At 43.6% G+C, this 26,435-nt stretch overlaps 4 protein-coding genes across 4 annotated transcripts; all 4 read right to left on the bottom strand.

Moving 5' to 3' along the window:
* Positions 1-336: 336 nt before the first annotated feature.
* Positions 337-2,945, bottom strand: LOC141005850 (tripartite motif-containing protein 16-like). The gene has a single exon (XM_073477895.1). The coding sequence runs from the start codon at positions 2,943-2,945 to the stop codon at positions 1,275-1,277; it is 1,671 nt and encodes a 556-aa protein (XP_073333996.1). The 3' UTR covers positions 337-1,274.
* Positions 2,946-4,087: 1,142 nt separating this feature from the next.
* Positions 4,088-6,476, bottom strand: LOC141005508 (tripartite motif-containing protein 16-like). The gene has a single exon (XM_073477361.1). The coding sequence runs from the start codon at positions 6,474-6,476 to the stop codon at positions 4,806-4,808; it is 1,671 nt and encodes a 556-aa protein (XP_073333462.1). The 3' UTR covers positions 4,088-4,805.
* Positions 6,477-7,618: 1,142 nt separating this feature from the next.
* LOC141005644 (uncharacterized) lies at positions 7,619-16,981 on the bottom strand. The gene is made up of 2 exons (XM_073477565.1): positions 15,316-16,981; positions 7,619-10,165 (listed from the first exon to the last, which is right to left on the bottom strand). The coding sequence occupies exons 1-2, from the start codon at positions 16,979-16,981 to the stop codon at positions 8,337-8,339; spliced, it is 3,495 nt and encodes a 1,164-aa protein (XP_073333666.1). The 3' UTR covers positions 7,619-8,336.
* Positions 11,985-13,226, bottom strand: LOC141005762 (tripartite motif-containing protein 16-like). The gene has a single exon (XM_073477772.1). The coding sequence runs from the start codon at positions 13,224-13,226 to the stop codon at positions 12,087-12,089; it is 1,140 nt and encodes a 379-aa protein (XP_073333873.1). The 3' UTR covers positions 11,985-12,086.
* Positions 16,982-26,435: the final 9,454 nt, after the last annotated feature.

Raw genomic sequence — 26,435 nt, 5'->3', positions numbered from 1 at the left:
GAGAGAGATATCGTGTGTTGAACACTTGTTTACAATAGAGCTCATTTCTCATTTTAAAAACTGGTCACTTCAGCTGTTAGGAGGTAAAGTCTTCTTAGAGTCAGAGGGTTTGGAGACGGCTCCTCAGTTTTCAACATTACAGAGTCATCCTGTTATTCAGTTTAATCGACCTTTTTACTGATTATATTCATTCAAATACAGAACATGAAAGACACATAAATTAATCACTGGAGTTTTAAGTCCATTTATTCTGTGAGACAGTTATCCAACAGTTTATTTCTGTAAAACATGTAGACAAACTGAGCTGAGGAGCTTTAAACTCTACTACATCCCTGGTCGGCAGGATGAAGGCGCCCTCTTGTGTTGTGCATCAGTTTTCACATGTCAGTTGTTGAGCTGCTGTGATGTTCACTGCAGGAAGACATGTACAAACTTCACTGAGCCTTTGGCAGCTTCACACAACATCAGTAAAGACACATTTAAATGTGTGTGATGTCACACTGTGTCAGTTTGTTCACAGGAGTCACAGCCTGTAACACTGATGCTGCATTCAGGTCACATGGGAAAGATGGGAGAGAAGAGATTCCACTTTACAAATATTATTCACATCAGCTTTCAGGTTGTTAAAAGGATTTGGGAATGTGAGATTTCATGTACAGATTCACTTCATCCACACAGTCAGTTTGTATGAGCAGAATCTCAGCTACGTACAGGAAACTAATGAATGATCTTCTTATTGATTATGATCATGATAATTTCAGTTTAATAGTCACTTATCTGTAAGTCAATTTGGACAACAACAACAACATTTGGTCTGCCAAACAAATAAATGTAAATGTGATTCTAGATTTCTTTACAAATGTACAAGACGGTGACAACTAAATATCTACGATGAAGGAAGCTCTGCTGCTTTCTCTCAAACAACAACATACAAATGCATCAAAACAAACATTCAACAAACATTTCGAGCACAGAGACGTTTACACTTTCATGCAGAGAAATGTCAGTTCAGCTAAACAAAAGTCATCATGAGCAGTGAGAGCCTCCACGGCTGAACAGACACAGGAAGGAGCGCCGCCTAAACAAACTCAAACATTTACAGAAAGACAAGTGAGAAGATGTCAAAGTCCCGCCCATAATGTTTGATTGACAGGTGATCTCTGTGCAGTGAAGAAATGCCACAACAATGAGCTCTCAGCAACAAACATGAAGAGAAAATAAGTTTAAGGATTCAAACACAGAGTTTAACCCACTGTCCCTGAAATGACTTCTGTCTATTTGAGTTTACACAACTCAGCAGTGGTTTCACCAGAAAGATAAAGTCCAGCATAGAGAGGCTGAGTGAATGTGGTCTGGACTCTGTGGAGGAGAGTCATGGTTTCAGAGACGCTGTAGAAGGACAGAATACCTGCACTGTGATCCAGGTACACTCCAACTCTGGAGGACTCAGGACCTGAGACGGGAGTTTTGACATTGTTGTACCAAAAGTTATAACTGTTTGTCTTACAATATAATGCCCAGGATTTGTCATTCCGTCCAAATAAATCTTGATCTGACCCCCCTGCTCTGCTGATATTCTTGTATGCGACTGCTATGTCAACTTCTCCCCCTCTCCACTCCATCTCCCAGTAACAATGTCCAGTCAGACTCTCTCTACCCAGGACCTGAACCCAGTCAGTGAATCTGTCTGGGTGACTAGAATAAGACTGTTCAACTTCCATGTCTGTTACTTTTCTGTTCCCCTCAGATAATAACAGCCATGTGTTTGCTGTGTTTGGATCCAGTGTGATTTCACGTGAATATTTTAAGAATCCAGCTCTGGTCTTGGGCTCTGATTGAGACAGTACAACATCCACTTCAGTCACTGTCAGTGAGATGTTTCTCCACGTCTCCCTCAGAACGTCCTGTAGTTTGTCTCTGACCTCTGACACAGCTGCTGTCACATCCTCAAAGTAGCTCAGAGGACGGATATTGATGCTGGATGAGTGTGTAGACTCACTGAGTGCTGACAGTGAGGGGTAGTTGTGTAGAAACTGGTTGTGATCCTCTGTGTGTGAGAGCTTCTTCAGCTCAGCGTCTTTCCTCTTCAGCTCAGTGATCTCCTGCTCCAGCTTCTCCTGAAGATCTTTGACTCGACTCACTTCAGTTTCCTGCTGGGATCTGACCTGCTGCTTCACATCAGAGCGTCTTTTCTCCATGAGACGGATCAGCTCGGTGAAGATCTTCTCACTGTCCTCCACTGTTTTATCAGCAGAGCCATTGATGGCCTCCACCTCCTGTTGAAGCACCTTCACATCTTCCTCTTTGTCCTGGATTCTCTGCTGGATGTTTTGTCGACTCACCTCGAGCTCTCTCTGCCTCTCAGTCCTCTCTGCTGCAGCTGTCACTGTGTCGTGGCCTTTATGTTGATCCACAGAGCAGAGATAACAGATACACTGCTGATCAGTACGGCAGAACATCTTCATCACCTCATTATGACGAGAGCAGATGTTCTCCTTCAGCTTCTCGGTGGGCTCCACCAGCTTGTGGTGTTCAAACATCGGTGATTCATAATGAGGCTGGAGGTGTTTCTCACAGTAAGAGACCAGACAGACCAGACAGGACTTGCGGGCTTTCAGTTTTCTCCCAGTGCAGACATCACAGGCCACATCTTCAGGTCCAGCGTAGCAGTGATCAGCAGGAGCAGCTTGGAGTCCAGTCTTATTCAGCTCCTCCACTAAAACTGCTAACATGGTGTTTTTCAGCAGCTCAGGCCTCGGTTTGAAGCTCTTCCTGCACTGAGGGCAGCTGTGGATTTTCTTCTCATCTTCTCCTTCCCAGAAGCTTTTAATACAGTTCATGCAGTAGCTGTGTCCACAGGGAATAGTCACCGGATCCTTCAGTAGATCCAGACAGATCGAACAAGAGAAGGTTTCCCGGTCCAGCTGAACTCCTTTCTCGGCCATTTCACCTCTCAGTGCCGATGACTGTCTGAGTTTCACTTCCTGATAACTGAAACCAGTTTGAGCTCTGATCTGAACGGTGTGTGTTGCTTCAGTGATTTGTGCCTGTCTGCTCCTGCACAGCACTGCATGTTGGTCACACCCATCCTCGAGCTGTAGATCTGAAGGGGAGTGAATGAGGAAACAGTTGCACAGAGTGGAGCTCGCTGTGTTTGAGAGCAGGAAGAAGAGGGAGGGGTCATTACGCTTTGATCCATTCCAGGAAGAGGAGCGGGGTGGAGAGAGACATCGTGTGTTGAACACTTGTTTACAATAGAGCTCATTTCTCATTTTAAACACTGGTCACTTCAGCTGTTAGGAGGTAAAGTCTTCTTAGAGTCAGAGGGTTTGGAGACGGCTCCTTAGTTTTCAACATTACAGAGTCATCCTGTTATTCAGTTTAATCGACCTTTTTACTGATTATATTCATTCAAATACAGAACATGAAAGACACATAAATTAATCACTTGAGTTTTAAGTCCATTTATTCTGTGAGACAGTTATCCAACAGTTTATTTCTGTAAAACATGCAGACAAACTGAGCTGAGGAGCTTTAACCTCCACTACATCCCTGGTCGGCAGGATGAAGGCGCCCTCTTGTGTTGTGCATCAGTTTTCACATGTCAGTTGTTGAGCTGCTGTGATGTTCACTGCAGGAAGACATGTACAAACTTCACTGAGCCTTTGGCAGCTTCACACAACATCAGTAAAGACACATTTAAATGTGTGTGATATCACACTGTGTCAGTTTGTTCACAGGAGTCACAGCCTGTAATACTGATGCTGCATTCAGGTCACATGGGAAAGATGGGAGAGAAGAGATTCCACTTTACAAATATTATTCACATCAGCTCTCAGGTTGTTAAAAGGATTTGGAAATGTGAGATTTTCTTTTTTCTTGAATTCTGGTGAAACAACATATACTTGTATGAACGACTTTTAACCAAATGTAAAGAATCACACATTCATTTAGTGATTTTATGACTGGAGCTGATCTAGGCTGCACATTTTCCACCTGTTGTAAAAGTTGAGTCAATCACTGGTTGAGGTGCTGTTTTCTCCATCAGCTTTGTATGATACCCTGGAATGAAGACAAGTAGAAAACACTTTGTTCATGTTTGTTTATTCATTTTATAAAGCTTCAGTTTGTTCACACATCCCATCAGTAAAGTCTGTTAAATGACTCTTGTTCAGTGATTTCATGTACAGATTCACTTCATCCACACAGTCAGTTTGTTTGAGCAGAATCTCAGCTATGTACAAGAAACTAATGAATGATCTGCTTATTGATTATGATCATGATATTTACAGTTGAATAGTCACTTATTTGTAAGTCGATTTGGACAACAACAACAACATTTGGTCTGCCAAACAAATCAATGTAAATGTGATTCTAGATTTCTTTACAAATGTACAAGAAGGTGACAACTAAATATCTACGATGAAGGAAGCTCTGCTGCTTTCTCTCAAACAACAACATACAAATGCATCAAAACAAACATTCAACAAACATTTCGAGCACAGAGACGTTTACACTTTCATGCAGAGAAATGTCAGTTCAGCTAAACAAAAGTCATCATAAGCAGTGAGAGCCTCCACGGCTGAACAGACACAGGAAGGAGCGCCGCCTAAAGAAACTCAAACATTTACAGAAAGACAAATGAGAAGATGTCAAAGTCCCGCCCATAATGTTTGATTGACAGGTGATCTCCGTGCAGTGAAGAAATGCCACAACAATCAGCTCTCAGCAACAAACATGAAGACAAAATAAGTTTAAGGATTCAAACACAGAGTTTAACCCACTGTCCCTGAAATGACTTCTGTCTATTTGAGTTTACACAACTCAGCAGTGGTTTCAGAATAAATATAAAGTCCAGCATAGAGAGGCTGAGTGAATGTGGTCTGGACTCTGTGGAGGAGAGTGATGGTTTCAGAGACGCTGTAGAAGGACAGAATACCTGCACTGTGATCCAGGTACACTCCAACTCTGGAGGACTCAGGACCTGAGACGGGAGTTCTGACTTTGTTGTACCAAAAGTTATAACTGTTTGTCTTACAATTTAATGTCCAGGATTTGTCATTACATCCAAATGAACTTTCCTCTGAGTCCCCTGCTCTGCTGATATTCTTGTATGCGACTGCTACTTCAACTGCTTCTCCTCTCCACTCCACCTCCCAGTAACAACGTCCAGTCAGACTCTCTCTACTCAGGACCTGCCACCAGTCAGTGAATCTGTCTGGGTGACTAGAATAAGACTGTTCATCTTCCATGTTTGTTGCCTTTCTGTTCCCCTCAGATAATAACAGACGTGTGTTTGCTGTGTTTGGATCCAGTGTGATTTCACGTGAATATTTTAAGAAGTCAGCTCTGGTCATGGGCTCTGGTTTTGACAGTAAAACATCCACTTCAGTCACTGTCACTAAGATGTTTGTCCACGTCTCCTTGAGAACGTCCTGTAGTTTGTCTCTGACCTCTGACACAGCTACTGTCACATCCTCAAAGTACTTCAGAGGACGGATATTGATGCTGGATGAGTGTGTAGACTCACTGAGTGCTGACAGTGAGGGGTAGTTGTGTAGAAACTGGTTGTGATCCTCTGTGTGTGAGAGCTTGTTCAGCTCAGCGTCTTTCCTCTTCAGCTCAGTGATCTCCTGCTCCAGCTTCTCCTGAAGCTCTTTGACTCGACTCACTTCAGTTTCCTGCTGGGATCTGACCTGCTGCTTCACATCAGAGCATCTTTTCTCCATGAGACGGATCAGCTCGGTGAAGATCTTCTCACTGTCCTCCACTGTTTTATCAGCAGAGCGATTGATGGCCTCCACCTCCTGTTGAAGCACCTTCACATCTTCCTCTCTGTCCTGGATTCTCTGCTGGATGTTTTGTCGACTCACCTCGAGCTCTCTCTGCCTCTCAGTCCTCTCTGCTGCAGCTGTCACTGTGTCGTGGCCTTTATGTTGATCCACAGAGCAGAGATAACAGATACACTGCTGATCAGTACGGCAGAACATCTTCATCACCTCATTATGACGAGAGCAGATGTTGTCCTTCAGCTTCTCAGTGGGCTCCACCAGCTTGTGGTGTTCAAACATAGGTGATTCATAATGAGGCTGGAGGTGTTTCTCACAGTAAGAGACCAGACAGACCAGACAGGACTTGAGGGCTTTCAGTTTTCTCCCAGTGCAGAAATCACAGGTCACATCTTCAGGTCCAGCGTAGCAGTGATCAGCAGGAGCAGCTTGGAGTCCAGTCTTCTTCAGCTCCTCCACTAAAACTGCTAACATGGTGCTTTTCAGCAGCTCAGGTCTCGGTTTGAAGCTCTTCCTGCACTGAGGGCAGCTGTGGATTTCCTTCTCATCTTCTCTGTCCCAGTGATCTTTAATACAGTTCATGCAGTAGCTGTGTCCACAGGGAATAGTCACCGGATCCTTCAGTAGATCCAGACAGATCGAACAAGAGAAGGTTTCCCGGTCCAGCTGAACTCCTTTCTCGGCCATTTCACCTCTCAATGCAAACAACTGTCTGAGTTTCACTTCCTGATAACTGAAACCGGTTTGAGCTCTGATCTGAACGGTGTGTGTTGCTTCAGTGATTTGTGCCTGTCTGCTCCTGCACAGCACTGCATGTTGGTCACACCCATCCTCGAGCTGTAGATCTGAAGGGGAGTGAATGAGGAAACAGTTGCACAGAGTGGAGCTCGCTGTGTTTGAGAGCAGGAAGAAGAGGGAGGGGTCATTACGCTTTGATCCATTCCAGGAAGAGGAGCGGGGTGGAGAGAGACATCGTGTGTTGAACACTTGTTTACAATAGAGCTCATTTCTCATTTTAAACACTGGTCACTTCAGCTGTTAGGAGGTAAAGTCTTCTTAGAGTCAGAGGGTTTGGAGACGGCTCCTTAGTTTTCAACATTACAGAGTCATCCTGTTATTCAGTTTAATCGACCTTTTTACTGATTATATTCATTCAAATACAGAACATGAAAGACACATAAATTAATCACTTGAGTTTTAAGTCCATTTATTCTGTGAGACAGTTATCCAACAGTTTATTTCTGTAAAACATGCAGACAAACTGAGCTGAGGAGCTTTAACCTCCACTACATCCCTGGTCGGCAGGATGAAGGCGCCCTCTTGTGTTGTGCATCAGTTTTCACATGTCAGTTGTTGAGCTGCTGTGATGTTCACTGCAGGAAGACATGTACAAACTTCACTGAGCCTTTGGCAGCTTCACACAACATCAGTAAAGACACATTTAAATGTGTGTGATATCACACTGTGTCAGTTTGTTCACAGGAGTCACAGCCTGTAATACTGATGCTGCATTCAGGTCACATGGGAAAGATGGGAGAGAAGAGATTCCACTTTACAAATATTATTCACATCAGCTCTCAGGTTGTTAAAAGGATTTGGAAATGTGAGATTTTCTTTTTTCTTGAATTCTGGTGAAACAACATATACTTGTATGAACGACTTTTAACCAAATGTAAAGAATCACACATTCATTTAGTGATTTTATGACTGGAGCTGATCTAGGCTGCACATTTTCCACCTGTTGTAAAAGTTGAGTCAATCACTGGTTGAGGTGCTGTTTTCTCCATCAGCTTTGTATGATACCCTGGAATGAAGACAAGTAGAAAACACTTTGTTCATGTTTGTTTATTCATTTTATAAAGCTTCAGTTTGTTCACACATCCCATCAGTAAAGTCTGTTAAATGACTCTTGTTCAGTGATTTCATGTACAGATTCACTTCATCCACACAGTCAGTTTGTTTGAGCAGAATCTCAGCTATGTACAAGAAACTAATGAATGATCTGCTTATTGATTATGATCATGATATTTACAGTTGAATAGTCACTTATTTGTAAGTCGATTTGGACAACAACAACAACATTTGGTCTGCCAAACAAATCAATGTAAATGTGATTCTAGATTTCTTTACAAATGTACAAGAAGGTGACAACTAAATATCTACGATGAAGGAAGCTCTGCTGCTTTCTCTCAAACAACAACATACAAATGCATCAAAACAAACATTCAACAAACATTTCGAGCACAGAGACGTTTACACTTTCATGCAGAGAAATGTCAGTTCAGCTAAACAAAAGTCATCATAAGCAGTGAGAGCCTCCACGGCTGAACAGACACAGGAAGGAGCGCCGCCTAAAGAAACTCAAACATTTACAGAAAGACAAATGAGAAGATGTCAAAGTCCCGCCCATAATGTTTGATTGACAGGTGATCTCCGTGCAGTGAAGAAATGCCACAACAATCAGCTCTCAGCAACAAACATGAAGACAAAATAAGTTTAAGGATTCAAACACAGAGTTTAACCCACTGTCCCTGAAATGACTTCTGTCTATTTGAGTTTACACAACTCAGCAGTGGTTTCAGAATAAATATAAAGTCCAGCATAGAGAGGCTGAGTGAATGTGGTCTGGACTCTGTGGAGGAGAGTGATGGTTTCAGAGACGCTGTAGAAGGACAGAATACCTGCACTGTGATCCAGGTACACTCCAACTCTGGAGGACTCAGGACCTGAGACGGGAGTTCTGACTTTGTTGTACCAAAAGTTATAACTGTTTGTCTTACAATTTAATGTCCAGGATTTGTCATTACATCCAAATGAACTTTCCTCTGAGTCCCCTGCTCTGCTGATATTCTTGTATGCGACTGCTACTTCAACTGCTTCTCCTCTCCACTCCACCTCCCAGTAACAACGTCCAGTCAGACTCTCTCTACTCAGGACCTGCCACCAGTCAGTGAATCTGTCTGGGTGACTAGAATAAGACTGTTCATCTTCCATGTTTGTTGCCTTTCTGTTCCCCTCAGATAATAACAGACGTGTGTTTGCTGTGTTTGGATCCAGTGTGATTTCACGTGAATATTTTAAGAAGTCAGCTCTGGTCATGGGCTCTGGTTTTGACAGTAAAACATCCACTTCAGTCACTGTCACTAAGATGTTTGTCCACGTCTCCTTGAGAACGTCCTGTAGTTTGTCTCTGACCTCTGACACAGCTACTGTCACATCCTCAAAGTACTTCAGAGGACGGATATTGATGCTGGATGAGTGTGTAGACTCACTGAGTGCTGACAGTGAGGGGTAGTTGTGTAGAAACTGGTTGTGATCCTCTGTGTGTGAGAGCTTGTTCAGCTCAGCGTCTTTCCTCTTCAGCTCAGTGATCTCCTGCTCCAGCTTCTCCTGAAGCTCTTTGACTCGACTCACTTCAGTTTCCTGCTGGGATCTGACCTGCTGCTTCACATCAGAGCATCTTTTCTCCATGAGACGGATCAGCTCGGTGAAGATCTTCTCACTGTCCTCCACTGTTTTATCAGCAGAGCGATTGATGGCCTCCACCTCCTGTTGAAGCACCTTCACATCTTCCTCTCTGTCCTGGATTCTCTGCTGGATGTTTTGTCGACTCACCTCGAGCTCTCTCTGCCTCTCAGTCCTCTCTGCTGCAGCTGTCACTGTGTCGTGGCCTTTATGTTGATCCACAGAGCAGAGATAACAGATACACTGCTGATCAGTACGGCAGAACATCTTCATCACCTCATTATGACGAGAGCAGATGTTGTCCTTCAGCTTCTCAGTGGGCTCCACCAGCTTGTGGTGTTCAAACATAGGTGATTCATAATGAGGCTGGAGGTGTTTCTCACAGTAAGAGACCAGACAGACCAGACAGGACTTGAGGGCTTTCAGTTTTCTCCCAGTGCAGAAATCACAGGTCACATCTTCAGGTCCAGCGTAGCAGTGATCAGCAGGAGCAGCTTGGAGTCCAGTCTTCTTCAGCTCCTCCACTAAAACTGCTAACATGGTGCTTTTCAGCAGCTCAGGTCTCGGTTTGAAGCTCTTCCTGCACTGAGGGCAGCTGTGGATTTCCTTCTCATCTTCTCTGTCCCAGTGATCTTTAATACAGTTCATGCAGTAGCTGTGTCCACAGGGAATAGTCACCGGATCCTTCAGTAGATCCAGACAGATCGAACAAGAGAAGGTTTCCCGGTCCAGCTGAACTCCTTTCTCGGCCATTTCACCTCTCAGTGCAAACAACTGTCTGAGTTTCACTTCCTGATAACTGAAACTAGTTTGAGCTCTGATCTGAACAGCATGTGTTGCTTCAGTGATTTGCGCATGTCTGCTCATGCACTGCACTGCATGTTGGTCACACCCATCCTCGAGCTGTAGATCTGAAGGGGAGTGAATGAGGAAACAGTTGCACAGAGTGGAGCTCGCTGTGTTTGAGAGCAGGAAGAAGAGGGAGGGGTCATTACGCTTCGATCCATTCCAGGAAGAGGAGCGGGGTGGAGAGAGACATCGTGTGTTGAACACTTGTTTACAATAGAGCTCATTTCTCATTTTAAACACTGGTCACTTCAGCTGTTAGGAGGTAAAGTCTTCATGGAGTCAGAGGATTTGGAGATGGCCCCCCCAGTTTTCAACATTACTGAGTCATCCTGTTATTCAGTTTAATCGACCTTTTTACTGATTATATTCATTCAAATACAGAACATGAACGACACATAAATTAATCACTGGAGTTTTAAGTCCATTTATTCTGTGAGACAGTTATCCAACAGTTTATTTCTGTAAAACATGCAGACAAACTGAGCTGAGGAGCTTTAACCTCCACTACATCCCTGGTCGGCAGGATGAAGGCGCCCTCTTGTGTTGTGCATCAGTTTTCACATGTCAGTTGTTGAGCTGCTGTGATGTTCACTGCAGGAAGACATATACAAACTTCACTGAGCCTTTGGCAGCTTCACACAACATCAGTAAAGACACATTTAAATGTGTGTGATGTCACACTGAGTCAGTTTGTTCACAGGAGTCACAGCCTGTAACACTGATGCTGCATTCAGGTCACATGGGAAAGATGGGAGAGAAGAGATTCCACTTTACAAATATTATTCACATCAGCTCTCAGGTTGTTAAAAGGATTTGGGAATGTGAGATTTCATGTACAGATTCACTTCATCCACACAGTCAGTTTGTTTGAGCAGAATCTCAGCTATGTACAAGAAACTAATGAATGATCTTCTTATTGATTATGATCATGATAATTACAGTTTAATAGTCACTTACTTGTAAGTTGATTTGGACAACAACAACAACATTTGGTCTGCCAAACAAATAAATGTAAATGTGATTATAGATTTCTTTACAAATGTACAAGAAGGTGACAACTAAATATCTACGATGAAGGAAGCTCTGCTGCTTTCTCTCAAACAACAACATACAAATGCATCAAAACAAACATTCAACAAACATTTCGAGCACAGAGACGTTTACACTTTCATGCAGAGAAATGTCAGTTCAGCTAAACAAAAGTCATCATGAGCAGTGAGAGCCTCCACGGCTGAACAGACACAGGAAGGAGCGCCGCCTAAAGAAACTCAAACATTTACAGAAAGACAAATGAGAAGATGTCAAAGTCCCGCCCACAATGTTTGATTGACAGGTGATCTCTGCAGTGAAGAAATGCCACAACAATCAGCTCTCAGCAACAAACATGAAGACAAAATAAGTTTAAGGATTCAAACACAGAGTTTAACCCACTGTCCCTGAAATGACTTCTGTCTATTTGAGTTTGCACAACTCAGCAGTGGTTTCATCATAAAGACAAAGTCCAGCATAGAGAGGCTGAGTGAATGTGGTCTGGAGTCTGTGGAGGAGAGTCATGGTTTCAGAGACGCTGTAGAAGGACAGAATACCTGCACTGTGATCCAGGTACACTCCAACTCTGGAGGACTCAGGACCTGAGACGGGAGTGTCGATATTGTTGTACCAAAAGTTATAACTGTTTGTCTTACAATATAACGACCAACATTTGTCATTACATCCAAATGAACTTTTCTCTGAGTCATCTGCTCTGCTGATATTCTTGTAGGCGACTGCTGCTTCAACTTTGTCCCCTCTCCACTCCACCTCCCAGTAACAACGTCCAGTCAGACTCTGTCTACTCAGGACCTGAGCACAGTCAGTGAATCTGTCTGGGTGACTAGAATAAGACTGTTTATCTTCCATGTCTGTTACTTTTCTGTTCCCCTCAGATAATAACAGCCATGTATTTGCTGTGTTTGGATCCAGTGTGATTTCACGTGAATATTTTCAGAATCCAGCTCTGGTCTTGGGCTCCGATTGAGACAGTACAACATCCACTTCAGTCACTGTCACTAAGATGTTTCTCCACGTCTCCTTCAGAACGTCCTGTAGTTTGTCTCTGACCTCTGACACAGCTGCTGTCACATCCTCAAAGTAGCTCAGAGGACGGATATTGATGCTGGATGAGTGTGTAGACTCACTGAGTGCTGACAGTGAGGGGTAGTTGTGTAGAAACTGGTTGTGATCCTCTGTGTGTGAGAGCTTGTTCAGCTCAGCGTCTTTCCTCTTCAGCTCAGTGATCTCCTGCTCCAGCTTCTCCTGAAGCTCTTTGACTCGACTCACTTCAGTTTCCTGCTGGGATCTGACCTGCTGCTTCACATCAGAGCGTCTTTTCTCCATGAGATGGATCAGCTCGGTGAAGATCTTCTCACTATCCTCCACTGTTTTATCAGCAGAGCCATTGATGGCCTCCACCTCCTGTTGAAGCACCTTCACATCTTTCTCTCTGTCCTGGATTCTCTGCTGGATGTTTTGTCGACTCACCTCGAGCTCTCTCTGCCTCTCAGTCCTCTCTGCTGCAGCTGTCACTGTGTCGTGGCCTTTATGTTGATCTACAGAGCAGAGATAACAGATACACTGCTGATCAGTACGGCAGAACATCTTCATCACCTCATTATGACGAGAGCAGATATTCTCCTTCAGCTTCTCGGTGGGCTCCACCAGCTTGTGGTGTTCAAACATAGGTGATTCATAATGAAGTTTGAGGTGTTTCTCGCAGTAAGAGACCAGACAGACCAGACAGGACTTGAGGGCTTTCAGTTTTCTCCCAGTGCAGACATCACAGGCCACATCTTCAGGTCCAGCATAGCAGTGATCAGCAGGAGCAGCTTGGAGTCCAGTCTTCTTCAGCTCCTCCACTAAAACTGCTAACATGGTGTTTTTAACCAGGGCAGGCCTCGGTGTGAAGGTCTGTCTACACTGAGGGCAGCTGTGGATTTCCTTCTCATCTTCTCTGTCCCAGTGGTCTTTAATACAGTTCATGCAGTAGCTGTGTCCACAGGGAATAGTCACCGGATCCTTCAGCAGATCCAGACAGATCGAACAAGAGAAGGTTTCCCGGTCCAGCTGAACTCCTTTCTGCGCCATTTCACCTCTCAGTGCAAACAACTGTCTGAGTCTCACTTCCTTGGATGTGAGATTAGTTTGAGCTCTGATATAAGCAACACGAGTTGTCTTCAAACTTTATATCTGAAGGGGAGGGAACAAGGAAATATTGTATATGGACAGAGAGGATCTCACTCTGTCGGTTATCAACCTTTGATTCATTCCAGGAGGAGGAGCCGCCTGTGAATCTGAACTTTGTTTCCTCATTTACAATAAAACAATAAAACCTGTAAAATATTTCTTGGCTCTTCAGGCTTTGCTGATATTTTTCTCAAACTCTTCCTCAAATTCTGTTCAGTTTTCTTTTACTAGTTAGAAGCAGATACATTTACTCAAGTACTGTACTTAATTACAGTTTTAAGCAACTTGTATTTAACAATTTAAGACCATCGTGGTTTGACCTGTGCTTGCTGCTGGGTTCAGTAGGGTCACAGCAGTGCTGCACCCAAAGTTCAGGTGGTTGAACTCATTTTATTCTCATTTAGTTTAATCATTAATCATGTTATATACCAATGTTCAAAGCTGCTAGAGTATATGAAGTAAACAACATCAGACTAGAGTAGAGATTCCAGCTTGCAATGATACATTTATTATTAATATTTGGGGTCTTCAGATGTGTTTTGCAGGATTGGTTTGCTACAGCCTACATAACTGACCTGTGGGGAAACAATATTATGTTCTTTCATACAGGTTAAAATCTGTGGAGGCACCTCTGTCAGCCTCAACACAATTCTTCACACAAAAGCATCGATATGAGAACGACCTTCTGACACACAACCTGAACACAGCGTGGTCAACATGAACTTCAGCAGCTGGTAAAACAAACTAAAGTTAGTAGAAAGTACACAAGAACATTATAAAAATATTTCAGTCAGGGGATTTTATTACAAATGAATGAGGGCAGACAGTAAACGCCACAGTTAGTGAGTGTCAGGAGCCAAACTACCACCAGGAAAAACAATAATTTCCACTTTTTTAACCTCAAAGATAATTTCTTTTGACTCACTGCAGTTTGACACCATTGACCATGATGTGTGACATTACTGGAAAGTTTGTCCTCAGCATAAAAACACGGTCTGCAACATGCAGACAAACTGAGCTGAGGAGCTTTAACCTCCACTACATCCCTGGTCGGCTGGATGAAGGCGCCCTCTTGTGTTGTGCATCAGTGTTCACATGTCAGTTGTTGAGCTGCTGTGATGTTCACTGCAGGAAGACATGTACAAACTTCACTGAGCCTTTGGCAGCTTCACACAACATCAGTAAAGACACATTTAAATGTGTGTGATGTCACACTGTGTCAGTTTGTTCACAGGAGTCACAGCCTGTAACACTGATGCTGCATTCAGGTCACATGGGAAAGATGGGAGAGAAGAGATTCCACTTTACAAATATTATTCACATCAGCTCTCAGGTTGTTAAAAGGATTTGGGAATGTGAGATTTCATGTACAGATTCACTTCATCCACACAGTCAGTTTGTTTGAGCAGAATCTCAGCTACGTACAAGAAACTAATGAATGATCTTCTTATTGATTATGATCATGATAATTACAGTTTAATAGTCCCTTATTTGTAAGTTGATTTGGACAACAACAACAACATTTGGTCTGCCAAACAAATGAATGTAAATGTGATTATAGATTTCATTACAAATGTACAAGAAGGTGACAACTAAATATCTACGATGAAGGAAGCTCTGCTGCTTTCTCTCAAACAACAACATACAAATGCATCAAAACAAACATTCAACAAACATTTCGAGCACAGAGACGTTTACACTTTCATGCAGAGAAATGTCAGTTCAGCTAAACAAAAGTCATCATGAGCAGTGAGAGCCTCCACGGCTGAACAGACACAGGAAGGAGCGCCGCCTAAAGAAACTCAAACATTTACAGAAAGACAAGTGAGAAGATGTCAAAGTCCCGCCCACAATGTTTGATTGACAGGTGATCTCTGTGCAGTGCAGAAATGCCACAACAATCAGCTCTCAGCAACAAACATGAAGACAAAATAAGTTTAAGGATTCAAACACAGAGTTTAACCCACTGTCCCTGAAATGACTTCTGTCTATTTGAGTTTACACAACTCAGCAGTGGTTTCAGGATAAAGACCAAGTCCAGCATAGAGAGGCTGAGTGAATGTGGTCTGGACTCTGTGGAGGAGAGTCATGGTTTCAGAGACGCTGTAGAAGGACAGAATACCTGCACTGTGATCCAGGTACACTCCAACTCTGGAGGACTCAGGACCTGAGACGGGAGTTTTGATTTTGTTGTACCAAAAGTAATAACTGTCATTGTAACAATCTAACAACCAGGATTTGTCATTATATCCAAATTTACATTCATTCCGTATTGTTCTGCTGATATTCTTGTATGCGACTGCTACTTCAACTCCTCTCCCTCTCCTCTCCACCTCCCAGTAACAACGTCCAGTCAGACTCTCTCTACTCAGGACCTGAACCCAGTCAGTGAATCTGTCTGGGTGACTAGAATAAGACTCTTCAAATTCCATTCTTGTTGCTTTTCTGTTCCCCTCAGATAATAACAGACGTGTGTTTGCTGTGTTTGGATCCAGTGTGATTTCAAGTGAATATTTTAAGAATCCAGCTCTGGTCTTGGGCTCTGATTGAGACGGTAAAACATCCACTTCAGTCACTGTCACTAAGATGTTTCTCCACATCTCCTTCAGGACGTCCTGTAGTTTGTCTCTGACCTCTGATACAGCTGCTGTCACATCCTCAAAGTAGCTCAGAGGACGGATATTGATGCTGGATGAGTGTGTAGACTCACTGAGTGCTGACAGTGAGGGGTAGTTGTGTAGAAACTGGTTGTGATCCTCTGTGTGTGAGATCTTCTTCAGCTCAGCGTCTTTCCTCTTCAGCTCAGTGATCTCCTGCTCCAGCTTCTCCTGAAGCTCTTTGACTCGACTCACTTCAGTTTCCTGCTGGGATCTGACCTGCTGCTTCACATCAGAGCGTCTTTTCTCCATGAGACGGATCAGCTCGGTGAAGATCTTCTCACTGTGCTCCACTGTTTTATCAGCAGAGCCATTGATGGCCTCCACCTCCTGTTGAAGCACCTTCACATCTTCCTCTCTGTCCTGGATTCTCTGCTGGATGTTTTGTCGACTCACCTCGAGCTCTCTCTGCCTCTCAGTCCTCTCTGCTGCAGCTGTCACTGTGTCGTGGCCTTTATGTTCCTCCACAGAGCAGAGATAACAGATACACTGCTGATCAGTACGGCAGAACATCTTCATCACCTCATTATGACGAGAGCAGATGTTCTCCTTCAGCTTCTCGGTGGGCTCCACCAGCTTGTGGTGTTCAAACATAGGTGATTCATAATGAGGCTGGAGGTGTTTCTCACAGTAAGAGACCAGACAGACCAGACAGGACTTGAGGGCTTTCAGTTTTCTCCCAGTGCAGAAATCACAGGCCACATCTTCAGGTCCAGCGTAGCAGTGATCAGCAGGAGCAGCTTGGAGTCCAGTCTTCTTCAGCTCCTCCACTAAAACTGCTAACATGGTGTTTTTAACCAGGACAGGCCTCGGTGTAAAGGTCTGTCTACACTGAGGGCAGCTGTGGATTTCCTTCTCATCTTCTCTGTCCCAGTGATCTTTAATACAGTTCATGCAGTAGCTGTGTCCACAGGGAATAGTCACCGGATCTTTCAGTAGATCCAGACAGATCGAACAAGAGAAGGCTTCCCGGTCCAGCTGAACTCCTTTCTGCGCCATTTCGCCTCTCCGTGCCAACGACTGTCTGAGTCTCACTTCCTTGGATGTAAAATTAGTTTGAGCTCTGATATAAGCAACACGAGTTCTCTTCAAACTTTATATCAGAAGGGGAGGGAACAAGGAAATACTGTATATGGACAGAGAGGATCTCACTCTGTCGGTTATCAACCTTTGATTCATTCCAGGACGAGGAGCCGCCTGTGAATCTGAACTTTGTTTCCTCATTTACAATAAAACAATAAAACCTGTAAAATATTTCTTGGCTCTTCAGGCTTTGCTGATATTTTTCTCAAACTCTTCCTCAAATTCTGTTCAGTTTTCTTTTACTGGTTTAAAGCAGATACATTTACTCAAGTACTGTACTTAATTACAGTTTTAAGTTACTTGTACTTAAGTTTTTCAGACACAAAAGTGGTTTGACCTGTGCCTGCTGCTGGGTTCAGCAGAGTCACAGCACTGCTGCACCCAAAGTTCAGGTGGTTGAACTCATTTAATTCTCATTTAGTTTAATCATTTATCATATTGTATACCAATGTTCAAAGCTGCTAGAGTATAAGAAGTAAACAACATCAGACTAGAGCAGAGATTCCAGTCTGCAATGAAACATTAATTATTATTTGGGGTCGTCAAATGTCTTTCAGGGGTGTCGCATAGCCGGACTGTGATCCAGTCAGCTGCACTGTGTGAACACACAGTGATCAATATGGACTCACTGATCCCACGATGATTGTGTAGGTGTTCAGTTACAATCAAACACAGAATCTTTCCTCTAAATCAAGACTGTGGTGTTGGTGACATCTGCTGGATTTAGCTGAGCATTGCCATCACCATGATGACACTAAATGACAGTTCAAAGGGGCAGATCGACCTCCTGAGCCCACTTTTGACACCCACACATGGCGATGCCCGGTCTACATGCAGAGAGATAAAGACAGGACTCATCCTCATCCATTGCCTCCTCACTGACAAGCCTGCATGTTTGTCCCATTTTTCAGCTTCGCATCTCAGAAGTTCTTCAGTTTTTGAATGTTCATCTTTGTCCGGTTAAAGAGGAAGTCATTTCATTTGCACGTTTACTGCGGGTCTGCTGACACTGAGGCTGTTTACCGTTTAATGAATAATGAATGGACTTTACACACACACACACACAGATAACTGTTTAGTCACGTAAAGACTTTATTTAGCCATGCTAGCAGCGGTCTGTTGGTTGGTCCACAAGATGCATGTAGACTGAAAAATCGCAAAATGTTTTGGATGGATCGTCACAACATTTTGTTCTTCCGACAGACTATGGTGATCCCCTGATCTTAGGTTTTAAAGTGAAATGTCTTGACAACTTTTCAATGGATTGCCATGAAATTTGTGCAAATGTGAAATTTACATCCCGAAGATTTGAGTCTTCTGAACACTTAATTTTTTTTTTTGACTTGCACTCATATTTAGCCACAGAAGATAATAGGGAGGCTGTGGGAGGCCACAATTCAATCACATCCAATCACCACAAGACAAACACAATAATGGCCTTTACTGATGCAAATATAACATAGCAAAGAAAAAAAAATTCATATATCTGATATCCAGTTGTCAGTGTTAGAACATCATAATAAATACTGTTCCAGGACCTTCATTGAAACAGATCATAAAGTGCCGAAATCCATAATTGCAGTCAGCTGTTGTGGCTGGATGCAGCATGTTCACTTATTTTCTGTTTCTTTTTAGTTTTCTGTCGCTTTGTGGTTACGTTGAGGCAACAAAAATACTTGGTTAGGTTTAAGAAAACAGGTTTAGGTGAAAAGATGGGAGGAGAGCTCAGAGATTACTTTTGAAATGAAAAAAAAAAAGTATTGATGAACAGTGGATTTATCTTCACTCCTGTTTATCAGCCTGACTGCAGCAGCGATCTGCGGAGGTGACCTCCATTTGTCAGGTGGTTATGTTCTGTAATGTTGACTGCTGACTGGAGCTGGAGGGGAAATGTACTTTACTTCATGAACGTAATGTTACAGAGAGGAGAGGGGAAAAAAGAAGAGTGCTGAAGACACACACAGCCTGGCGAGTAAACACAAATTTACATGAGTAAAGGGAGGCGAAAAGTTGCTTTGCTGGTCGTGAACACAACATTAAACAACCACCACTGCTGATGAAAATCTATCTGACGTGTCTCTACGACAAGATATTGTTTTAAAGTAGCTGACTTCCTTCCTCAGTATATGACTTGTGAGCACATGATTAAACATATCATGTTTAAGGACTTCAGGGGCTCCATACTTATACACCAGTACAAGCTCTCAAAGCATTTTGTTTGGAATGACATCTGATTTCAACGAATAACAAAACGCTCAAAATTCATTAAATACGTAAATGCATTTAATTGAAACACTGCGTATCTCTGGTTGCAGCCTTATTAATAAATAGATATTGGATTTACTTTGTTTAAATGTCCTCAGGGTGGAAATTTATAGCAAATATTCTTGATTTGTTTGGTAGATTGTTCCTGTTGGTTGACGTGCCAACGTCTGATTCTTCACATCATCAATGAACGAATGTTTCTTTGTCATAATTTAACTTTTGAATTTTGACTTGAGTCCAGTGTTTATTGACGTCCTCTGTCTTTCCTATCAATAAGTCCTCAGTAGATGACAGAAGACACTTCTGAAAAACATTTGCTCACCCACCCTGTCCACATAAATCCAGTCTCTTCAAAGGCTTTCTTCCCTTGTTTGACCCATGACAGCCTTTTCAGCGCTATCATGTATTTCCCACAGAGCGTTCTCACCGACAGTGACAGTCCTCTGAAAAGTAGGTGCCGCCGGGTCTCTGCTTATCTCAGAGCGAGTCTCCTGTTTCACATGTGCGAGCGCAGATAGAGGCTGAGAGAAAAGTTGTATCGCATCACAGGAAAGACTCGACTCTGTCATCCTCCACCGTGACTCGTTTTCTCCCTCCACACTTCCTCTGTGAGAGATCAATGCTTTTGATAACTTAGACCTGATGGCCTAGCGTGTAGCTGAGGACATTGTCCTCATCCCTGCTGCTCTCCATCGTCAGCTACCAAAAAAAACTTTTTGCAATATCGAGTCACACCCAGATGAGGACGATGATCCCCCTCGAGTGTACGAGAGCTTACTGCTGAAAAAGAGCTGGGTGTGACTGTTTCCCACTAATATCTTTTTTTCCCTTCTTTATAACCCACAAGATGAGATAAAATGACCTGTCACGCTTGAAAGGGTCAGTTCACCCTCTGTTGATAATTATCCTGATTTTCTGAACGTTTTAAACTAAAATTATAGCCATACCTTACAAATTGCCCCTTTAAGACTCTTTAAAATCATGTACTTTGTCCATCAACCAGAGAGGCTGGTTAAACATGAGCGCCCGGACAGTAAAAGTATATGTGAGGTCAGACTCTCTGCTCCTGTCCTGTGTTTGAACTCCATCTGTCTGACAGAGGTTGTGTTTCACGGCTACCTCTCTCTCCTCAGAGTAACCTTGAACTCAGTCCTTGTTGCTGAGGTGAACAGGAGGGGGGGGGGGGCATAATGACCGGAGCGAGTATTTACCTTATCCAGAATCAGCAGGCTGCACAGAGGCAGCTTTTTGAGGAAGCCACATGTGAGCGTGCCGCCCAGAGTGCATGTGTGTTGCAGTCTGAGGGGGGCAGGGTGGAGGAGGGGGGCAGGTCTGGTCTCAGAAAGCAGCTTCTGTTTGGACTCTGACAGAGTTTGATTCAGTCTTTTCAGACACTCGACTCCACTTAGAGGAGGTTTATTGAAGTTCCAGACCAGGACCCTGCGTCAGGTCTGTTCTGGGTATATGTGATAAATAAGCCAGCTTGCTCTGATTGTTGATGATTTGACACAAAGCCTGGATTTCTTTCTTTTAAAGGCACAATTTGTAAAATGTGGCCCGAATGAAGTAACATCATCTGCAGAGTGTGAAGAAACAACAGCGCTGACGTTGTGTCAAAGACGTCTCGGCCCCTGTAGTTTCAGCTGGGAGATGTACCTGCAGTGAGTTCACTTCTTATAGCCCTTTCACATCTGAACTCCGAACAATATCCAGAGAATCAGATCAGGAGATTGTCCGTGTCGGATTTGTTCACACATGTTGGAAATACTCCGTGTGGTTTGGGCGAGCGAAACTCAGTCGGAGGCTAGAGACTTCTGTATGATAACTGTTTTTACGTCGAAGTCAATACTACATGTGTTTGGACATATCAACAATATCAACGAGATAGTGGAAAGTAATACACAGCGAATCAGAGAAGAGTACGAGGCACCTACACACTGTTCAAGAAAGCGGCGGCATTTTGGATCTGTGTCCAGCAAACGCGAGAGAAAGAGTGGGGAAATATCCTGGCCAGATGTTTAGAAGAGCTTTGACGATGAGCGGCCATTTTCGTATGTCCCAGTGTACGTTTGAGTGTGTTACAGCTGATTAAAGCAGCGCTAACATGGGGGATTACACATCGTGGACATGCCCACTCACTCCTCTATTCACACATGTTGCTCACCCAGACTTATTATAGACTTATATGTCTAGGGAGCTGGCAGAGTAAAGTCTGGGGCAAATCATGCCGACATTTGTGTTCACACATACAGCTCCTCAGAGTTACAGTGCACATATATAATAAAAAGAAAGTAGAGTACAAGGTGTAAACAATAAAAAATACAAAAACACTATGTTTCCTTAGAGCTCTGCCACACCATGAATTGTGAATAGCGCTCACTACGAGTCATTGAAGTTGTTGGGGAGGGGCTGCAGCATGTTAAAGTCTCAGTGTTTGGCATGTGTGCATTCATGTCATTAAACCAAATTCCCCTGAACTCCACCCAGAACGAGTACAAAGACCCCCTGTCCACACGCTCTGCACACGGCTGTGTGGACACTTAAAGTTACAGCTCTCGGTTTACAAAGATTTCTACCACCTGAGGTGTTGTTCCCTAAAAGTCCTTTGTTGCACTTCAGCTGATGAGAAACATGTAGTTCACATCCATACCAACCAGCCTGAAGTCAGTTTAAAAAGCACATTTTGAACAGGACGAGTGGTTTTTATAAAGTAGAAACTACTTTCTTTCTACGGCGCAGAAGGAAGCGTGCATCTACTCATGGACGAGACGGAAGCTAACTAAGCTAGCTAACGGTACTGCTCAGTCGAGGAAGATGCCTAAAATGTTTACATCATCGATCATTGTCAAGTTTTGGAAATATCGGCCGTAGAGATGTTTGCCTTCTCTCCAATAAGATGGAACTAGATGGCACTGGGCTAGTGATGCTCAAAGCGCCAAAAAAAACACACATTTGAAGCTCAACAGCAATGTCTCTTTCCAGGAATCATGACCCGGTTACTCAAGATAATCCGCAGACCTTGTGGATAATTTCTTTCTACCGAACTACATCTGCCAAACGTAGCACCGCGCAGAAGGAGTCGCTCAAATTATGACAGTAAAACAAGTCATTTCGCGGGGGTTGTAACACTTCTTTCACAATGTTAACTTATGGTGAAAAGTCTTTTTCATGTGACGTTTAATTGGCCACTACGAAAGTTAGCTTCAAAGCCTGGCACTCGTTCTGGGGGCTTGCTCATGACAGCGTGGGATGTAAACATTAATGGCTGAGCTGTAATGTTAGCTAGCTTAGGTAGCTAGCGACTCTTCAATGAGAGGATGCACGCTTCCTCCCGCAGCTGCTCACAACATACTGTAACCAGGAAATGGCTGGTCTAGTCTACTTATGAGTCATAAGGACCTCCAGCTTCTTTTTACGTCCAGTTTTTTGATGTCAAGCATTTCGTCTCACCTCGATGACGACCCTGTTTGTTGTCCTCTATTCAACTCAACTATTGCTGTTGAGCTTTTTACAGAAAATATTGTTTTGTTTTTTGTTTTACCTCCAGTTCCCTTTTATTGGAGTGACGGCAGACTATCTCCAAAACTTGGGAACTCGCACCAAAACAATCTAGATGGATACTTTTTATTGCTTTTAGCTACTCTCTGCTGCCTGTCTCCAACATCTGGTGACGAGCCTGAGACCAGAGGAGTGGAGAAAGTAATCAGCTATCACATACATTATATATGCATGTCCACATACTTTTGACCGTCACAGAAATCCCTGATTTGTTATTCTGCCTTTGCACTCACAGGTCTGCCTCCGTCACATGCCAGCAGTCTATTCTGACCAAAACTCATTAAGTTCACAACAAGATTTACTCTCTGTGACGAACCTCTCGCTCAGCCGTTACAGCCGACGGCCTGATTGCCGACCTTTTCAACTCTTTATTACTTTAACCTTTTGCTGTAAAGCTCACTGACCGCAGCAGCGGTGCAGTTAACGGCGCAGTTTTAGCAGAGTGATCGGGAGTAATGAAGGAGGCTCGTTTGGCTTCACAGCCCAGAAACCTGAGTCCTGCAGATTCACGGCAGCTCGGATGAATAAATGTTATTTTTTCATCGTCAAGCAGATTATTTAAGTTATTCTAAGGAAACCTGTCGTCAATCTGTTGACACCAGCTGAGAGAAAACATGGCAATCATACTGTGGTGGAGGACAGATCTGAATACTTCTTCACCCACTGCTGATGAGTCCATTTCACAATGCTGACAGAGCCTCCAGAAGATTACCGCTAATAAGAATTTGGATTTCCTTTGTAGTGTTAAATCGTTTGGTGGTGTCCTCAACAGCCCCGAGAAGCTGTGAGCATAAACTGTTTGACATCTGGCTCTGTGCCCGTTCAGCCGTTAATCCTCTGGTACTGTAATGAGCCTGAAACAACAGACGTGTGAGGACTGAGGAGACAGAAAATAAAAAGGCAGGTGTGGTGTGAATGTAGTGTCATATATCAGGTGACGGCGAGGCAGTAAAACAGAGATAAGCAGAGATGGATGGATGAAGGGGGAATGTGATAATTGGAGTGTAATTAATCCTCGGGTGAATATGTTGTGAAACGCTCCCCGCAGCATGTGGTTCATCAGACGGAGACCAACCCAACACCCAGGAACTGTTCCTCATTACACTCAAGACTGGATTCACCCATGTAAACATAGGAAGGGCTTCCTCTGGGACACGTCCCATTCAGCTCAGTGTCATATCTGCAGAATGTGCCCATCTCCTCTTCTTTCATACAGTCGTTGAAGGAAACGTTTCAGCCAAAAATGGAAATTCAGTCATTATCCACTTACCCTCGTGGAGTCTGAGACCTTATGAGAGAGGAGACGAACCACATTTGCACTTTTTGCGAAGCATTTTGAATAGAAATGTCCGTAACGCCAGAGATGACACATATCTCGCCCCTCCCCCCAAAAAAAAGCCAATCGTCTTATGTATCACACCCGAACCAGAAACATATCAGCCATAATCACAAGAAGAAAGGTGAAGTTATTATTTGTTCAAGAGCTCTGGTGGGATGAGCTGACGGTGTCACATTATTTCACCCTGGATTGAACCGTTAAAGAAGCTGGTGTGGTGAAACCGTAGTGGAAGTATAATCAGTGGAGAAAAACCTTATTTTGGGGTGAAGTCACCAAACTTTTTAAGCGTTTTTGATCAAATTTGAATGTAAACACACCGTTTTTATGTTCTGGTTCTCTCCCGGAAGCGCTGCCAAGATGGCTGCCGAGTGGCAAGACTTGCCCAAAAAGACTTTGGTGAAGTTTCGTAGTCCACAAAACATTTCTGGAGCTTCACAGTTAAACAGCGTTGCAGCGTTCTCCTAAACAACTGAAGAAGCTGGGGACTTGTTTCAAAATGTTGAAAAAACATAAAATGGTAATCCAAGTCTCCTGAAGCCCTGAGATCCTGAATTGATTTGAAAGACATTATGTGTTACACCCTTTTCTAAGATGAAATCTTCACTGTAGCTGCTGAGCAAAAAGCGTTTGCATGCACCCCGTCTGACTGCAGTGACTGGGTCTTGTCAAATCAGTATGGGACCTCTGGGGTTTCCGGAGAGTCCCGAATTCTTCAGCTGTTTAGGAGAATGCTGCAACGCTGTTTTGATGTAAATCTCCAGAAATGTTTTGTGGACTACGAAACTTCACCTGACTTTCTGTCTGTGTGAGGTTGAGGATGCATTGACTGAATTTTCAAATACTGACGCTTTGGGACTTAAGTTTGAGTAGGCTGCCATCCCAACTCGTCATTATTTGACCAGTTGGGATTCAAAAATCAAACTTTTCTTACAAAGTGGACCTTTAAAGTGACAACGAGGAACTTCTAGCGGCCTCTTTTGATGAAAGCAGTACGACACCATCACCTGCTGTTGTAAATGTGTTCGCTGATGCTCTCGTTTGCTCAGGAGACTTTCATAAACTGTTTCATAAAACTGGAACTGTTGTCGTAGAAGCTGGTCGTTTATGTTTATGTTAGCGGACTCTGAACTAACGTTAGCTGCTGTTGCTCTGTTAGCAGAACAGAGAGACGCACAAAGTCACAAAATCAGACCTGAGTCTTTCACAGAGAAATCCACAATCCAGCAGCTTTAAACAACTGCTACAAATCGTCCACCGGCTTGTAGAGGCAACCCAGAGAGACGGGGAAGGTCTCAGTTTTCACGTCACGTTACAATCTCTACACATATAGCCAATAAAAAAGGGACTAATACGTATAATTTGGTATACATTGTTACACAGAGCCCCTTTAACATGATGTAAACTGCTGAATCTGACAGGTGTAGATACTGTAACAGTAAGGGAAAGCGTTTCACTGGACCAGATGGACTTTAAACATTTTATGAGTCTGAGAGCCCTGAGACAGGAGGAGCAGTCGGAACGAGTCTCTAAATCAAGTTTGTCATCACACATTGAGCAACAGGGGCTGGGTACCTCCTTTGTTTGGGACTGAAAACAACAACCCAGAGACTGTAGATCCACTTCAGGTTGCGTGGATCTCCACTGATGCAGTGATGAGCTGCAAACGGGCCAAACCACCGACACAGTCTTGATTTTTTTTTTTTTTTTAAATACTGTTTGGTGAAGCGCAGATCTGGAGATATCTCACCTGCGTGCGTCAGAGCGCAGACTCCTCTCATCCTCTCCGCGCTGCCTGGCCACACACACACACACACACACACACACACACACACACACACACACACACACACACACACACACACACACACACACGAGGAGGAGTGCGCCTGTTCGCTGCTCTCTGCCACACTTGTGTTACTTTAGTTGGACCCAACAGGAGAGACAGAAAACACCCACACCGCCTGTTTCGTCTTACCTTGACGTGCGTAATCTTTTTTTTTGCGCCTCATTCCGCTTCTGGAGCGCCGGAGAGTTCACGCATCCACCGCAACGCTGCGCACTGAGAGAGGTAGGTGACAGTATTTAGATTATTCTTATTAACAGAGATAAAAAAAAACATGTAAGAAGGTTTTGAAAGATGTCTTTTCCCTCTCTTGTTGGACACATGCGTTGCGCGATGGAGTGATGGGAAGGCGCGCTTTTTTTGGC

This window comes from Pagrus major, chromosome 12 (assembly GCF_040436345.1).
Source record: "Pagrus major chromosome 12, Pma_NU_1.0".
Classification (NCBI taxonomy): domain Eukaryota; kingdom Metazoa; phylum Chordata; class Actinopteri; order Spariformes; family Sparidae; genus Pagrus; species Pagrus major.
This window is presented reverse-complemented; position numbering and strand designations above follow the sequence as displayed.

Coding starts and splice junctions, on each gene's coding strand:
- LOC141005850 (XM_073477895.1), bottom strand. CDS start 2,945: ATGGCCGAGAAAGGAGTTCAGCTGGACCGGGAAACCTTCTCTTGTTCG.
- LOC141005508 (XM_073477361.1), bottom strand. CDS start 6,476: ATGGCCGAGAAAGGAGTTCAGCTGGACCGGGAAACCTTCTCTTGTTCG.
- LOC141005762 (XM_073477772.1), bottom strand. CDS start 13,226: ATGGCGCAGAAAGGAGTTCAGCTGGACCGGGAAACCTTCTCTTGTTCG.
- LOC141005644 (XM_073477565.1), bottom strand. CDS start 16,981: ATGGCGCAGAAAGGAGTTCAGCTGGACCGGGAAGCCTTCTCTTGTTCG. Junction 10,166..15,315: donor TGAGTTGTGTAAACTCAAAT/AGACAGAAGTCA, acceptor ACTCCCCTTCAG/ATCTACAGCTCGAGGATGGG.